This window comes from Branchiostoma lanceolatum, chromosome 1, assembly GCF_035083965.1.
Source record: "Branchiostoma lanceolatum isolate klBraLanc5 chromosome 1, klBraLanc5.hap2, whole genome shotgun sequence".
NCBI classification, from domain to species: domain Eukaryota; kingdom Metazoa; phylum Chordata; class Leptocardii; order Amphioxiformes; family Branchiostomatidae; genus Branchiostoma; species Branchiostoma lanceolatum.
Genome location: NC_089722.1, coordinates 9,223,521 through 9,239,598, shown reverse-complemented (window position 1 = coordinate 9,239,598; position 16,078 = coordinate 9,223,521). Strand labels below are relative to the sequence as shown.

At 42.9% G+C, this 16,078-nt stretch overlaps 3 protein-coding genes across 3 annotated transcripts; 1 reads left to right on the top strand and 2 right to left on the bottom strand.

The window, feature by feature from the left end:
- Positions 1-179: 179 nt before the first annotated feature.
- Positions 180-3,975, bottom strand: LOC136432411 (short-chain collagen C4-like). The gene is made up of 6 exons (XM_066423668.1): positions 3,411-3,975; positions 2,647-2,725; positions 2,037-2,146; positions 1,837-1,897; positions 1,581-1,646; positions 180-1,400 (listed from the first exon to the last, which is right to left on the bottom strand). Exons 1-6 carry the CDS (start codon positions 3,681-3,683, stop codon positions 919-921), a joined length of 1,071 nt encoding a protein of 356 aa, XP_066279765.1. The 5' UTR covers positions 3,684-3,975; the 3' UTR covers positions 180-918.
- Positions 3,976-4,829: 854 nt separating this feature from the next.
- LOC136427966 (uncharacterized) lies at positions 4,830-5,512 on the bottom strand. The gene is made up of 2 exons (XM_066417237.1): positions 5,494-5,512; positions 4,830-5,308 (listed from the first exon to the last, which is right to left on the bottom strand). Exons 1-2 carry the CDS (start codon positions 5,510-5,512, stop codon positions 4,830-4,832), a joined length of 498 nt encoding a protein of 165 aa, XP_066273334.1.
- A 2,937-nt stretch (positions 5,513-8,449) lies between these two features.
- LOC136432352 (protein CMSS1-like) lies at positions 8,450-15,409 on the top strand. Its single transcript, XM_066423555.1, has 9 exons — positions 8,450-8,580; positions 12,063-12,235; positions 12,755-12,881; positions 13,166-13,228; positions 13,335-13,437; positions 13,772-13,832; positions 14,011-14,098; positions 14,521-14,609; positions 15,136-15,409. The coding sequence occupies exons 1-9, from the start codon at positions 8,484-8,486 to the stop codon at positions 15,217-15,219; spliced, it is 885 nt and encodes a 294-aa protein (XP_066279652.1). The 5' UTR covers positions 8,450-8,483; the 3' UTR covers positions 15,220-15,409.
- The last annotated feature ends 669 nt before the right edge of the window (positions 15,410-16,078 follow it).

Here is a 16,078-nt window from a genome sequence, read left to right as displayed (position 1 = left end):
GTTGATATGTTTACGCACTTTACACAAGCTTTATCAAAACATTTCCTAGAAGAAAACGTCGCGGGGAAAAACTTGACCACTGACGTCACCATCACGCCTTCTCGTTGGTCAGAAAACCTTCCACGTGACGTGATTGACAACTTACCTTAAACCACTACAACAAAGAAACAACGACAAACTGTTGATGAGCAACATATTCTTGTGTGCCTTGAAGGTCAACGCTCTAGCGGACTGACAGGAGTCACTGGCCGGTAGATAAACGCTATAATCTACATTGAAAACCAATATAAAGTCTCCGACACAAATCAGCGACAAACGTGATGTACTTTGGTGTATTTCAACATTTTGTTTCAACTGAAAGGTCCATATGCAAATATCAGAAACTGAAGTTAACCTAAATTCGTCACACTTTTTTCTGAAGTTTCAGATGTGGCAAGAACCAGCAGATACATAACAAGACAGGCAGATATTAGTACCAACACTTTCCAAACACTTAACTCCTTCCACTAGATAACGATGTTCTTCGCATGTATCCATACTCACGGAAGGAAGTATGCCCGACATTACACAGCAACACAGCATCATATTTCTTATAAAGTCTATCATGACATTTCATCATTCATTGACAACGATTTCAAATACCGTATTTACCTGCAGCAGCCTTTATAAACGTAAGCGCCAATCACAAGTTGGCTGAATTGAAACGTTCTTCACACACCACACTAAAAAGCAGAGAGAAGTGATGATATACCCCCCCCCCCCAATCCTTGACAAAAAGCATTTAAAGGCAGTTAACATGATAACCTCAGCAAGCATATTTTGCGAGAAAGATATGTTAAGACCTGCATGTCTCCGTGCTAGGAACGACAAAAATGATACTCGTTCAGGACAGATGCTCCGTTAATACTTTATACCGTCCTACTTTGTGCAGACGACACAGGTGAGCTCCCTCCCTTCCACGTAGCTGGGACACGGCAGGGACCCACAGCGGGCTTCCACGGGGTAGAACAGCGCGCCGTTTTGGTCCGCGTGTCCGCCCGGTACGGCCTCAGGCTGTTCATCCACACAGACGTACTCTTTAGCACCGGCGTGGTTGTAGAGACCAGCCATGAGGTAGCCATGGTACTCCCGGGTCCAGTCGGTGGGGCAGGTGTTACGGGCGGGGATCATTAACTTACTGCCGCGGGTTGGGACGTAGCAGACCGCACACGGGACGTTGTCATCGTGAAGGGAGGTGGAGCCGAACGGGACGTTTGAGTACAACTGGTACTCAGCGCCGTACATGTAAGCCTTGCTCCCTTCGACCCCATCTTGGTAGGTTCCCCACTGTGGGTCGGTGGGCAGACACTGGTAGTTGGTCCCGCCGCCTGGCTGGCTGTAATGTGTACCTCCTGCCACTCCTGAAATCAAGCAAGATTTCCCAGACGTTTGATAAAACATAGTCACTTCTTTCGTGAATCTTGTTCATGGAATATCACTTACTTAAAGAGATAACCTTTCAAGAAACTAGCACTGTGAAGGTTAAGGCTAAGAAAAAATGGCACCAAAGGTAAGCCGTCTGTATTCAACAAAAATCTTACCCGAGTACACCAGCTCTGCTCCGCCGTCACAAGTCTTCCTCCCCCATCGGGTGTACACACTTCCTCCTGAAGAATTTGGTAATGAAGAGAAAAGAGTTACTTGAAGTAATCTGAGAGTGAATATCTACCATTATATCTACATAAACTGCGACATTCATACATGGATGGGATGCTAGGCAAGAAAAATGTGAAAGTAGCACGTGAATATATCGTGGTGATATATATTTGATTGACAATTATGAAAAAAAATAGTCACCTTTTCCTGGTTCCCCGTCTTTTCCCGGTGGCCCTGCGTCTCCCTTGTTCCCAACTGGACCCTGTCACAGTAAAACATGTAAAATGTAAAACATTCGGAATTCTCAAACCATAGAAATAAACACCCTTTTTCTGTTACCATATTCATGTGGATATAGCGATGACAGAATTGTTAACGTGAAACCAGGAAACGTTCCGTACCCGTAAGCCAACAGGTCCGACCGGCCCGGCCGAGCCTTGGACTCCGTCCCGTCCGTCCCGCCCGGCTACCCCGTCCCGTCCCGCGGGACCAGGCGGTCCCTGTGGGCAACCTGCAGGGGGCAATGGGTCATAAGTTGTGAACATTTCATGTGACAGCAGACGGACTCTTTGAAGTCTTTTGATTAAGCCGAGAGCATTTTGAACACGACTTTTGGTCACCGTTGTTCCACTTCGCCAGTTGATTTGTTGTATTTACCAATCATACACGGAGCATAATCTTCATTTTGCAAATACACGTGCTTGTAGCAACCAAGTTCTTAAGATAACACCTGTAATACAAAATCCACTGTCAAACTCACTGATTGTAATATATAGGGCACACTATAGGTACATACAACAGAAGGAGTTCGAGAAAAGAAACCTTCAGAAGTCTACTGAGAACAATAATACTGGTATGTGCAAGGAGATTTCAATCATATCAAAACCCCCTTTAATAGTAAGTGTAGTTCCGTTTAATTTCTTCTATTGCAAAACAGAATTGGTACGACATTCAGAGAAATTTGAAAATATAGCAGAACAATGAAACCGTAATAAATCCATCAACACTCACGCCCTCCAAGTGTTGGTCCGTCCCTCTTCACTCGCACAGAACCCTGGTCCCCGTCGTCTGGCGTCATCAAACCGTCGGTCTGTTCAAAATGTGAAAGACGAACAACATCAGTTTCTTGACACTTCTTAAATTGACGAGTATGGATAAAGGAATATAGCTTTGTACATGCGGTGGGACAATATATTTGAAGCAACACCATTCACAAAAGTTCACGTCTAGTGTTGGACTCGGGACAAAAGGCACAAGTGTTACACAATACACATGTAGTGTAAAATATAAAGAGAGGGGTATAAAGTTACTAGGCTCCGCATCGAATGTGGCTAGTAATAACAGTTGAGTGTATACATGTATTGATCAATCGACACAAACACCCGCTTTGGACTTACACACTAGTCAAATTTGATTTAAGATGAAGATCACTATATAGCTATTCAACGGACTTCCACTTTCAAGATGAAAATGGGACAAAATGAAGGTGTGAATGGTCTGCTGATTACCTGTAACTATTACTACATGTATTAGCACCTATCCCGCTCGTTATACAGCAGGATAGTGTCGAGTTAAAAGAGTTGCAAAAGTTGACCAAAATGCTAGAGTAGTGGGTTAAAATAGGGTAGATAACTGGTTTGGGGTACTGATCTTGTAACGACGTAGTCACTATTCTCCAAGCAAAAGTTTCGGTCAAGTGGGTTCTCTAGGGAGAGAAACGCTAAAAATCCCGGACGCTCCTAGCCCGCTCGACCGAAACTCGAGCTCGTACTCACCGCAGACAGCTCCTCGCCGGTGAAGCCATGGAAGTTCTCCAGGACAGCCAGACGTTCTCTGGCAGCGGTCAGCTCCCCCCTCACACCTGTCAGCTCCCCCCTCACACCTGTCAGCTCCTGCTGCATGTTGTGCACCACCACCACCCCCGTCAGCACGCTGACCCCGCACACCAGGGCGGCCAGGACGCCGACCAGCGGCCCGACCAACACGGGCAGACGGTCCCGACGGGTCGGTCCGCCGGACAGGAACGGGCTCTGCTTCTCCAAAGTCATGTTTGCGTACTTTCTAGGCTGTTGAAACTTTATCCACGATAAGGTATCAAGACTGCTAAATGTTTAAGTCGCTCTGAATGTGGGATACTTGCTGCTGTGGACTGTCTCACAAGGAACTAAACTGCCGAGAAAAACAGCGCGGACCAAGTTCTGTTTTCAGGACTTCAACAACCCTTCGTACGTATCGTTCTTGATTCTCATTGGTTCTGTGTTCTTTACTTCCTGTAAGTTGATATGTTTACGCACTTTACACAAGCTTTATCAAAACATTTCCAAGAAGAAAACGTCGCTGGGAAAAACTTGACCACTGACGTCACCATCACGCCTTCTCGTTGGTCAGAAATCTTCCACGTGACGTGATTGACAACTTACCTTAAACCACTGCAACAAAGAAACAACGACAAACCGACGGTGCTCAACATATTCTTGCGTGTCTTGAAGGTCAACGCTCTAGCGGATTCACAGGAGGCACTGGTCGGGAGATACACACTACAGCCTACATCGAAAACTAATAGAAAATCTCCGACACAAATCAACGACAAAGGTGGTGTACTTTGGTGTATTTCAACATTTTGTTTCAACTGAAAGGTCCATACGCCAATATCAGAAGCTGAAGTAAACCTAAAATTGTCACACTTTCTTCTGAAGTTTCAGATGTGGCAAGAACCAGCAGATACATAACAAGACAGGCAGATATGAATACCAACACATTCCAAACAAATAACTCCTTCCATTAGATAACGATGTATATTCGCATGCATCCATACTCACGGAAGAACGTATGCCAGACATTACACAGAAACACAGCATTTGATATTTCTTATAAAGTCTATAATGACATTTCATCATTCATTGACAACGATGTCAAATACCGTATTTACCTGCAGCAGCCTTTATAAACGTAAGCGCCAATCACAAGTTGGCTGAGTTGAAACGTTCTTCACACACCACACTGAAAAGCAGAGAGAAGTGATGACATTCCCCCCCCCCCCAATCCTTGACAAAAAGCATTTAAAGGCAGTTGATATGATAACCTCAGCAAGCATATTTTGCAAGAAAGATGTCAAGACCTGCATGTCTCCGTGCTAGGAACGACAAAAATGATACTCGTTCAGGACAGATGCTCCGTTAATACTTTATACCGTCCTACTTAGTGCAGACGACACAGGTGAGCTCCCTCCCTTCCACGTAGTTGGGACACGGCAGGGACCCACAGCGGGCTTCCACGGGGTAGAACAAGGCGCCGTTTTGGTCCGCGTGTCCGCCCGGTACGGCCTCAGGCTGTTCATCCACACAGACGAACTCTTTAGCACTGGGGTGGAAGTACTCAGCCATGAGGTACCCATGGTACTCCTGGGTCCAGTCGGTGGGACAGGTGTTACGGGCGGGGATCATTAACTTACTGCCGCGGGTTGGGACGTAGCAGACCGCACACGGGACGTTGTCATCGTTAAGGGAGGCGGAGCCGAACGGATAGTTTGTGTTCAGCTGGTACTCAGCTCCCCACATGAAAGCCTTGTACCCTTGGGCCCCATCTTGGTACGTTCCCCATTGTGGGTCGGTCGGCAGACACTGGTAGTTGGTCCCGCCGCCTGGCTGGTTGTACTTTGTACCTCCTGCCACACCTAAAATCAAACAAGATTTTTCCCAGACGTTTGAGTATACATAGTCAGATGTTTTGCCAATTTCACTACTGGAATATTACTTGAAATAATTAGTTTCAATATAACTTGAGCTGTGGTACAGCTAAGAAAATATAGCACCAAAAAATCTTACCCTCGTACACCAGCTCTGCTCCGCCGTTCTCAGCACAAGTCTTCCTCCCCCATCGGGTGTACACACTTCCTCCTGAAGAATTTGATAAGTAAACAGAAGCGTGAATTCAGATAACCTGACAGTAATTATCTAATATTACATTTAACTGTTATATACGAACTGTGACTTTCCTACGTACGTGGATCGGAGCTAGGCAGGCAAAATGTGAAAGAAGTACATGTACATGAATACACATAATGATATATTTTATTGATTGACAACAATAAAGTGTTGTCACCTATTCCTGTTGCCCCGTCTCTTCCCGGTGGTCCAGTGTCTCCCTTGTCGCCGGATGAGCCCTGTCACGGAATTGACATATGTAATTCTGGTCACAACGAAATTTATATATGATAAAGAGTTATAAACCCAAAGTTATAGACCACGATTATCTTCGAACCTGCAAGCCGACAGGCCCTGTTGGTCCAGCCACGCCTTGAGTACCGTCCGTCCCGGGCTGTCCGTCCGTTCCTGGCTGCCCGTCCACCCCGGGCTATCCGTCCGTTCCGGGGTGTCCCTCCACCCCTGGCTGTCCGTCCGTTCCGGGGTGTCCCTCCACCCCGGGCTGTCCGTCCGTTCCTGGCTGCCCGTCCACCCCGGGCTGTCCGTCCGTTCCGGGGTGTCCGTCCACCCCTGGCTGTCCGTCCGTCCCGGGCTGTCCCGACAGTCCATCCCGCCCGTCCCGCCCGTCCGTCCCGGGCGGTCCTGCCTGTCCATCTCTTCCGTCTCTTCCAGGTAGGCCTTGGGCGCAGCCTGGGAGAAAAATCACGATCACTTTTCATCATAGGAATTAGGACAGAATATACTAAGTAGACGAAACAATCGCAGTCAGACTCTTTGTGCTTGATGGTATTACTGTATGAGTAGTCGGACTCAGAAGGAATGTGAAACTTCGCATTGAACTAGACTTGAGCCGAAACACAACTGTGTAATGTTTCATAAGGCCACAGCAAGTAAATTTTATGGATGACATCCTCCGCAGACTCCAAAATTAATGAGATAGGGCGAAAAAAAAACAAGGCGGGCCAAAAAAACAAGATTGCTATATTTTCAAATTTTGAGATCATAACTCTTGTTAAACAAGAATTGAGGCGACGAACTATGATATCATAACCAACAGGTCTTTTAGTCCTGTATTCAACCAATGTATTACTCCTGTATTTATTCATATATAATATGAAACCTCCTTGATTCAACAGTTAACATGTTCTTGTAGATGTGTATACATCTCAATAGACTAACTACAACAAATGCAGAAAAGAGCTTGTTGTACCATCATTTGAAGCAACTACACTGGGTATTCATATGCGATGAAACACATAGACTGTCAACGTTTACGACATATTTGCCAATTTTTGGCATGTTGACCACCGTCGGAGGGCAATGAAATTTCTTGTTTTTTATTTCGAAATCAGGCGAAAATTAATGAGCGCGCTGATGTCATCCATAAAAATTACTTGCTGTGGCCTAATAATGGTAATATTTTTTTCCCTGGATTCACGTATGGGGTATTCTTGGTAATTCAATCATGAGGTTGACAAAACAGCTTTTGTTTTGTGTCAAAGCTGGTAACACACGGTCGAACAGTCCAGAAGAGCTGATCGCCTGTCTCTTGACTCGCACCATGCCATTCTGTTTGGTACTGGTGACCACCACACCCTTACCTCCAGCTTCCTGATATAAAATGTTCTGCTATTATTCAGGGTGAAACCTAGAATCCTAGTAAGACGGGCGTGCTAGCAATGTGCACATGTGTGTGTGTTTGTGTGTGTGTGTGTGTGTGTGTGTGTGTGTGTGTGTCTATGTATGTGTGTATGTGTGTGTGTGTGTGTGTGTGTGTGTGTGTGTATGTGTGTGTGTGTGTGTGTGTGTGTGTGTGTGTGTGTGTGTGTGTGTGTGTGTGTGTTCGTACGTACGTGTGTGTGTGTGTAAGGTTCATGATTACATTGCTGATGATTTCTTCAGTTTTATTTACGTTTTAGTCGGGAAAGAGGAAAGCGACAATGGAAACCGACGGTACATGTGACGTTAAACCCCAAGCTAGATAAGCCAGAAACGATTCGTCAACAGTCCGGTCCTGTCCAGGAAGTGCACCACCCAGCAGGTTCTCCACCGCCACCAACCGCTCCCTCAGGCCGGTATTCTCGGTTTGCATGACTGATAACTCCCGCCTCACACCTGTCAGCTCCTGCTGCATGTTGTGCACCACCACCGTGGCACCCCCGTCAGCACGCTGACCCCGCACACCAGGGCGGCCAGGACGCCGACCAGCGGCCCTACCAACACGGACAGACGGTCCCGACGGGTCGGTCCGCCGTACAGGAACGGGCTCTGCTTCTCCACAATCATGTTTGCTTTTACTTTATCAACGATAAATGGACAAGGTGTTGCCACTAGTGTATATGATAGACACTCAGTGAATCTCAAACTGTCCAGGAAGAGTCTGAGCTTTCGGGAAAAAACCTTCGCGTAACGTGTTTTATTTTTAGACACTGAACGATTCTTTTTACTACAATACTTGCCCCTTATCGGTCCAGTGTCTTTTACTTCCTGTAACTTGAGAAGACAAGCAAGTGAGAATGAAACATCGATCAAGAAAACCTGCCTGTTGGTCTAAAACGTAACAAAACACCTACTTCACGACTTCTGACTCATCTTATTCTCAGGTTAACTCTAAACTTTGACCACAAACTCCTCTGAAAACGTTCCTACTCTTAGTACTATACTCGGCGGTGATAAACGTTCACGTCACTAGGTGGCGTTTGTGAAAGGTAACGGTACAACTTTAATAGGATCACTTAGTAGATCTTAGTAATGTCGAATTTTTACCGGCGAAAACTGAATTTCCGTAACCCATTCTAAACCGGTGCTTGATTACAAATAGTATAACGTTATTGCATTAAAGTGAATGGTTCAAATCACGTTGGGGGGAAGTGTGGCCCGAGTAAAGGCTAAATCAGTCTGCCATCTTGTAATGAAAGTCTCTGAATGAGCGACTATGTTCATCACAAGTCCAAGATGGCGGACGATTTGCAGGATGAATGGTGGTTACAAGAAGACGACGATGATTCTGCGAACAAGAAAGGTTTGCTACTGTATAGTTTAATGTTCCTAGAATCTTCAGTGTTGCGCAAATATACAGATGTAACCGGCTCCTTACTGGGCGCCCAGTACGGAACCCGTGGAGAAATTGGCGCCGATACTCGGCCCCCAGTACGGAAGGAAGTTCCGTACAAGAATTCCAGTACGGAACGGCTTTATTCCAGTACTGAAGCTTCGTCAGCACTGGATGTCCAGAACTGAATTTGTTTCGGTACTCGTTTTCTAGAACTGAACTTTTTTCGGTACTCGGGTTCCAGAGCTGAACTCATCTCGGTACTCGGGTTCCAGTACGGATTTGCGTTCCGGCTAGGTCAAAGGTCATTCGGTACTGGTTACCCAGTACGGAGGTCATTCGGCACTGGATAACCGAGTACTGATTTACGGATGTAACGGGTTCCGTACTTGATTTACCAGTAAATAGTGACTCTTCAGTACTGGAAGCCGAGTCGTAAAATTATTTCAGAACTGGGCGCCCTGTACTCACGTTCTATTAGGATCTATTAGTACTGGGACGACCCAGTACTAATCAGAATGTAAGTAGTGGAAGTGCAGTTCTGGTTGACGTATGTATTGGTTTACACTGACTAATTCGACTGACTGATATGAGTAAAAACTGAAGACACAACTTTTGAGACATCGACTTTATTTGTGGTGGTGGCAGTTGTGATTGTGATAGATCAAGGAGGTTTTTTGATATAGCCCTTTTGGGAATTCTTTGGGTGGCCCTGAAAAGGGCCGGGGGTGGCCCTGAAAAGGGCCGGGGTGTCGTTGAGGTCCGGCTGCTTATTCTGTGTTGAGGATCTTCCGTTGAAACTCTAACATGGCACGATCCAATATTGCAGAGATTTGGTCGCGTGGTGGAGAATAACCATCCACGTGGCTGGCTATTTCCTGCCTCATGCCCTCGTCTTGAAGCTCTCTAATCGCCGCACCTTTTTTAGAGAGCCTCTTGCCGAGGGCATGGAGGACAGGTCTTAGCGTCTGCCACAGGATGATCGATAGGTCGATCCGCTGGTCTCGAACGGCCCGCTCTTCGTTGTTAGCCGCCTACGTTTCTCTTGTCTCCCGGAGACGTTTCCTGTATGTCGTCTCGTTGTCCTCCGGCAGTCGCGTTCGCCTTATGTTGCGGCGGCCGTATATGTAATTACCTTCGCCGAGAAGGTTATGCAGAGGGTAGCGTTTGTATGTATGTGTGTGTGTAATGTACAGCATAACTCGAGAAGGCTTAGATGGATTGTCTTGATATTTGGTAGGTGGGTAGGTCTTGATGAGACTAGGAAATGATTAGATTTTGGGTCCCCTAGCGGCTTGTTACGGTACTGCAGCGGAACTTCCTGTTTCAATATCTCGTGTTCTGGACAAGCTATGGAACTGATTTTTGAGTGGTAGATAGCTCTTTGGACAGAGAGTAAGTGGTATAGGTTTTGGCCCCCTAGCGGCTTTTTTGGAACTGCAGGAGCAGGTTTTGGTTCAGACTTTGAAAGGGAATAACTCAAGAAGGGCTTGATGGATGGTTATAATTTTTGGTAAGTAGATAGCTTGAGTGATGATGTACATGATTAGATACTTATTATGCAAATCAGTATCTAATTTGCATAATTAATGAGGAAAGTTTATACATCGGCCAAATTCCACGACAGGACTCTCAAACATGTGACATATGTAACTGAAGAAGAGAGAAATATTAATAGATATCAATTATGCAAATGAATACCTAATTTGCATAATTAATGAGGAAATACTATAACTCAAGATGGGCTTGATGGATGGTAATGATTTTTGGTATGTAGATAGCTTACGTAATGCTTTGTATGATTGGACGATAATTATGCAAATCAGATTTTAATTTGCATAATTAATGAGACAATTTTAAAAACCCGCTGTATTCCATGATATGACTATTGACATATGTGACATTTGTTACTGAGGAATTTTGATAGATAAAAAATATGCAAATGTAGGCCTAATTTGCATAATTAATGAGAAACTACTATAAAACCATACAGGTAAAGGATGGCAATTTCATACTTGTGTCATTTGGAAGTTATGTGAATGTGAACATTGTTGAATCAAATTATGGTAATAAGGACCCCATTTGCATAATTCATGATAAATGTTACTTTGTTATCATAACCTTCTTTGTTACGCTCATACTTTTGTTTTTTGGGTGAAGAAGATCAACTGGTATGATTTATAATTGATGACAAACACCCCTGATATGTCAGTCATAAAGGTTAAAATCATATGGCGAAGGTATGAGGTCGTGGAACTCTAGTTGAATATGTTTTAATGGCTAAGTATAATCGTAGCTGCGCGATGGACATCCAAATTATCGTCATAGCTCGATAGACGTACGTGTCCGTAAGGAGTCGGCGGCCTCAGCACAGGAGCTCCAGTACTGAGTCATTCTCAGCACTGGACGTCCAGTACTAACTGTAGTCTCAGTACTCGGTTTCCAGTTCTGACAGGAGGGTTCCCAGTACTGAAGCTGCCCAGTACAGGAAGTCCAGAACTGAGAAAGTCTCAGTACTGGAGCTCCTGTTCTGACGACCACTTCCGTACTGGTTGTCCAGTACTGACAAAGGAGGCAGTTACAATTGTATATAAGCCAGTGTTGCTGTGTTCATATGGACTCGGTAAAAATGTACAACGATCTTTCTGCCCTTGTATATCCCGCCCTTATTCCTGCCCCCCTCCCCCTTTTGGAAAAAATGTAAGCACGAGGGAGAGGGGCATGTTTGGACACATGTTTTTTTTTCACCAAGGGTTAAAAGCTTAGAGATTATCGACATGTTACTGGAACCAAGGGAAGCCCTGCACCTAGTGACTACGTCTAGCGTGATGATAGACGTAAAACAAGTAACGTTACAACAACAAACAACGACACGAGGCGACATCGAAATGATTTGTTTATATGCAGATTCTGTATCTGCATATCTGAACTTGCAGTAAAACCTACGAGATAAAATGTTTTCCGTATCCTTTTTTTGTCTTGCCTCTAAAATCCCATCGATCTGTTACAAAGTTGAAGCATTATACAGTGATCTTCATAAATACAAGAGTAGAGTAGAGCGATTTACTCCAACCAAGGACATTATAATGTCCTTGTTCCAACAGAGGAGTGTTGCCCAGTACCCGCTCAAGATCAAGAAGATCAAGAGTACTGTAGCACTACTACTAGTGAGAGTAGAGTAGTGTAGAGCACTAGATCTATAGAGTAGAGTACTGAGTAGAGTAGAGTTCTTTCAGCAAGGCTTTTTATTTCATATAACCAACTGTAAGTTACCATCAATATACAACTTTTCTTTCAGTAAACTGTAAAGTCGTATTCATATGATTTTACTGACGTAACTGTGAAACAAAACCCATGCCATTACCAATATGTATGTAATGTTATTATCTTTCATAATCATCCTACGTTGTATGTGTTTTTACCATAATTCCATTCGTCTGCCGCTTTTCCAGTTGAACCTCCACAAACAAATAAAGACAAACGTAAGCCGGCAAAGACAAAGTTGAAGAAGACCACTCCCAAGACCATCACGAGAAACAGACCAGTCCAAGACACAGTCAAGAGGAAACACGAGGATGTACCTGACTCAGGTGCCTCAAAGAAGAATAAAAGAAAGAGGACTAAGGTAGGCATGTTTTCATATGCCCTAGGCTATTGACAGGATGTTCCTGTCAACAAGAATTTTTTGGCACTATTGACAGGATGTAGCCATACCGTTTTTGTATACCTAAACATCTGTAAACTAAATACTGTGACGTTTCATTGGAAACAGGTTAAAGCAAATCATTATGTGCCCATATGTTGCAGTACTATTTTCTGCCAAACAACAAATATACTGGTAGATCACAGAATTTGAATGTTTAAGATGTGGTTAGTAATTATGATATATTGCTGATGTCACACTTCTAGTTCTATTTACTGTTGATGTAAAATGAGCAACAAACTGTAATGGTGAGCAATTTTTGTCGACCTCTAATTCATAAAAGATGAGCAATGATGATTATGATGATATGAAGGTAAAAGTATATGAAATATACAAATGAAATGTATATACAATCTTTTTTCTTAAATTGGATTTGAAAAACAATCTTGCACCATCACATGCCATTGTTCTTAACTACAAGACTAACCTATTTTGTCACAGAAAAAGATCAGCGAGCAGCTCACATCAGAACCCACTGCCCCAAACCCAGCTGATGTGATGTCAATTCTCCTAAGGGGTCAGAAGATGGAGCTGACAGCAGTGGAGATGGAGGAACTCACACTTGAAGGTAGGGAGATTGAACTGTTTCATCAGTTTATCCCTCTTTGTATTTTCTGTCACTTTTTATAGGTTTATACTTTATACATATAACACCTATAAGATATACAGTAACCTTTGTGCTTGAAAAGCTCTCTAAAATAGTTATATAATAATAATTTTATGTATTACTGTATTTGTAACTTAAGGAAGATCAAAAGTACTGACTGTATCTGAATACTTCATTATGAAGCTGTAACAACTGTAAATGCAATACCATAAATAAGATATTGTGTTTTTTGATTCCCTCACCAGACCAGCACTTCTTGTCTCCAAATGACCTCTCCCACACAAGTATCTCATCATATCTTAAAGAAGGTAAGAACTTTTTGACACACTTATTCACTTAGATTTTCTCTTCAACCAAGACCCATCACTTTTGCAAGATGTTCATCATTGCTACTGTTCTTTTCCAATGACACAGTTGTTCCAGACTGGTTGTCCCTCGTAGGGCCCCACGACGCCAAGGGGGCCCCCTTGGTGATGGTCTTGACAGGTGCAGCCAAGAGAGCTGTTGATTTGAATAGGTAGGTGACTTCTGAGGTATCTTTCTGATCTATTCAATTTGGAAGCTACTGGTTGTGGAAAAAAGTTTCAGCATGTACAAATGAGTTTGCTGTTACATATGGTTGCTTAAGTATAAACTTAGGCAATGCAATTTACAAATTTTTGCTTTCCTTTTCTAGACTTGTTGATTTGACTTGGGAGAGTTGTACATATAGCATGGCCTTTTGCTCTTTTCTAACTCCATTGATTATATGGATGAAAATGATTCATTGCAGAAAAGCTATGCATTGAAAACAATAGTTTTTCACCATGGCCGCTAAACAAATTACTTTTTGTTGTTGTTCTTTTCCACAGAGATTCTGCAAGTTTCAGAGGGAAGGCAAGGTCTATAAAACTGTTTGCCAAACACATAAAGGTATATGATTTATTTTCAATCTTGAAATGTCCATGGTGTTTTTTTTTCCAATTTCATGAAGTGTCTCTTAATTCATGTTTTCATCATAAAAAAGGTTTAGGGGAGTAAGAAAACATGAAATTATTCAGAATGTGAATTTTAGACTTCAGTCCATGCAGCTGCACTGTTGTTTTTCCAGGTGCAAGATCAGGTGGAACAGCTGTCCAAACAGGTGGTGCACCTGGCTGTGGGGACACCTGCAAGGGTAGCCACCCTGGTGGAGGACGGTAGGAAAACGCTTTTTTATTCGTACTGTATTCACGAAACAAATTTGTAGTAATATTTGGGTTGACCTTGGTAACAATACAGATAGATATCATGTACATCAAATCAAACAAGCAAACAATCGAACAAAGATACATAAGTTTGGAGTTTAAACTGTTAATGCCAACACAATAAATTGGACTTACCCAAATTTTCGACTGCTAACGTGACGTCACAGAAGCAGTGGATTGTTCACTCCTTGACAAAGACTGTAGCTGATCAGTCGAAAATTTGTGTAAGTCCAATTTATTGTGTTGGCATTTACAGTTTAAACTCCATTCAGAATGACTTCTACCAACACAGATGAACTTTCAAGTAAAGATACATAAGTTGTTGTAATTGTAGTCCCATACATTGACATTGTATCCTGTTTTGTTGTGTTCAGATGCTCTAAGGTTGGACCATGTGAGATGTGTAGTTCTAGACTGGACCTACAGAGATGTGAAACTCAGGAGGCTCTGTGACATTCCAGAGGTATGGTTACTGTCTCTTCACCTATCTCCATCTATTCCTTTGTATTCTACTACTGTAAATCTTGAAATATTAGCAGCGATCTTGTTTTCATGTTTTTTTTGTGTAGACTTCTCCACTGCAAGTATGTGCATTACTACTGTACTTCTATAGCATGATTGTTTCAACTGCTAGCTTAAAACTGTGCCAAAACCTCCTTTCCCCTTTACAGTGAAATTACGTTCTCACAAACATAAATTGATTTACAGTATATTACAAATTTGTTCAAGTTTTAGACTTGCAAAGTCTTCTGCATGAATAGACTTTCACCCCTTATATAAATTATGATATTGATGTGTATTCAACACTGTAACACTTGTTCATGATAAGGGTAGGAGTTTTTAACTTCACATATGATTTATTATGCCACAAATTAGAGCTTGATGATTGTTAACCTTCATGTGCTGTAAACAAGTTTAGTGAAGGAACTAATCTACATCAGGTTCAAGGAAACTATTTCCTAACCTACTTGTTTCTTGTTACTATCCAGGTTCGAGATGACCTGTTCCAGCTTTTAAGGAAACACCTCATCCCACTAGCGAAGGATGGCATACTGAAATTTGGGCTTTTCTAGACCTAGATGGAGAAACTTTGTCTCAGCCAATGTGCCTAAAAGTATACATGCTTGATGTAAAGCAAAACAGCAACTACATAGGGGCAATGCCACATATACAACCACAGGTATCAAACTGAAGCAAAACTGATACTTTTTAGTTCTTGGTTGATTAAAAAGCTGTCTTCAAATAAACATTCTTCAAAAAGTATGTGACTGGGGACTACAAAAATTTCGAATTATTGTTATTTAATCACTAAGGAATACATGTTTTGAAACTGCATGTACAGAGTACCTTATGTATTATTCTGCAGTACTGAACAAAATTGTTGGGTGGCGCCATTGAGTGCAGACCAGAATATGGATGATGATAAAGCACAAGCAAAAAACACTGGTATGACATCTGTTTTAATGTCATGTGTTCAGTATTTATTCAGTACTTAATATAACCACGCACATGAGTGTTGTTGGTATGAAGGTCACAACATGGCTGTAGCTTGTGCTTAAGTTCGAAAATCGCACCAGTGGTATTCTTTAGCTCTTTGTCAACATTTAGGAAAAGGCCCATTGTGTAACCTTTCATCATGCACTTTCTAGTATGGGTCTATGGTCTGGCCTAAACAATAGATAAGGAAAATAGTTGAAAAAAACAACTTTATCCAAACACACAGCTATTTATAGACAACTATTGTTGGGATCTTGCCAAGACGGGTGGCTCAAAGGGCAGCTGGCCTGAACAGGAGACTGGTAACTTACAAATGTACATTGTCCACAAAGAAGGACTGCACCTACTACCAGTAGATTCCATGGCACCTGGACAGTTCAGCGTCTAGCCAACCTGGACGACTTTGCATTAGGTCCAGGATGGTTCAATGCCTAA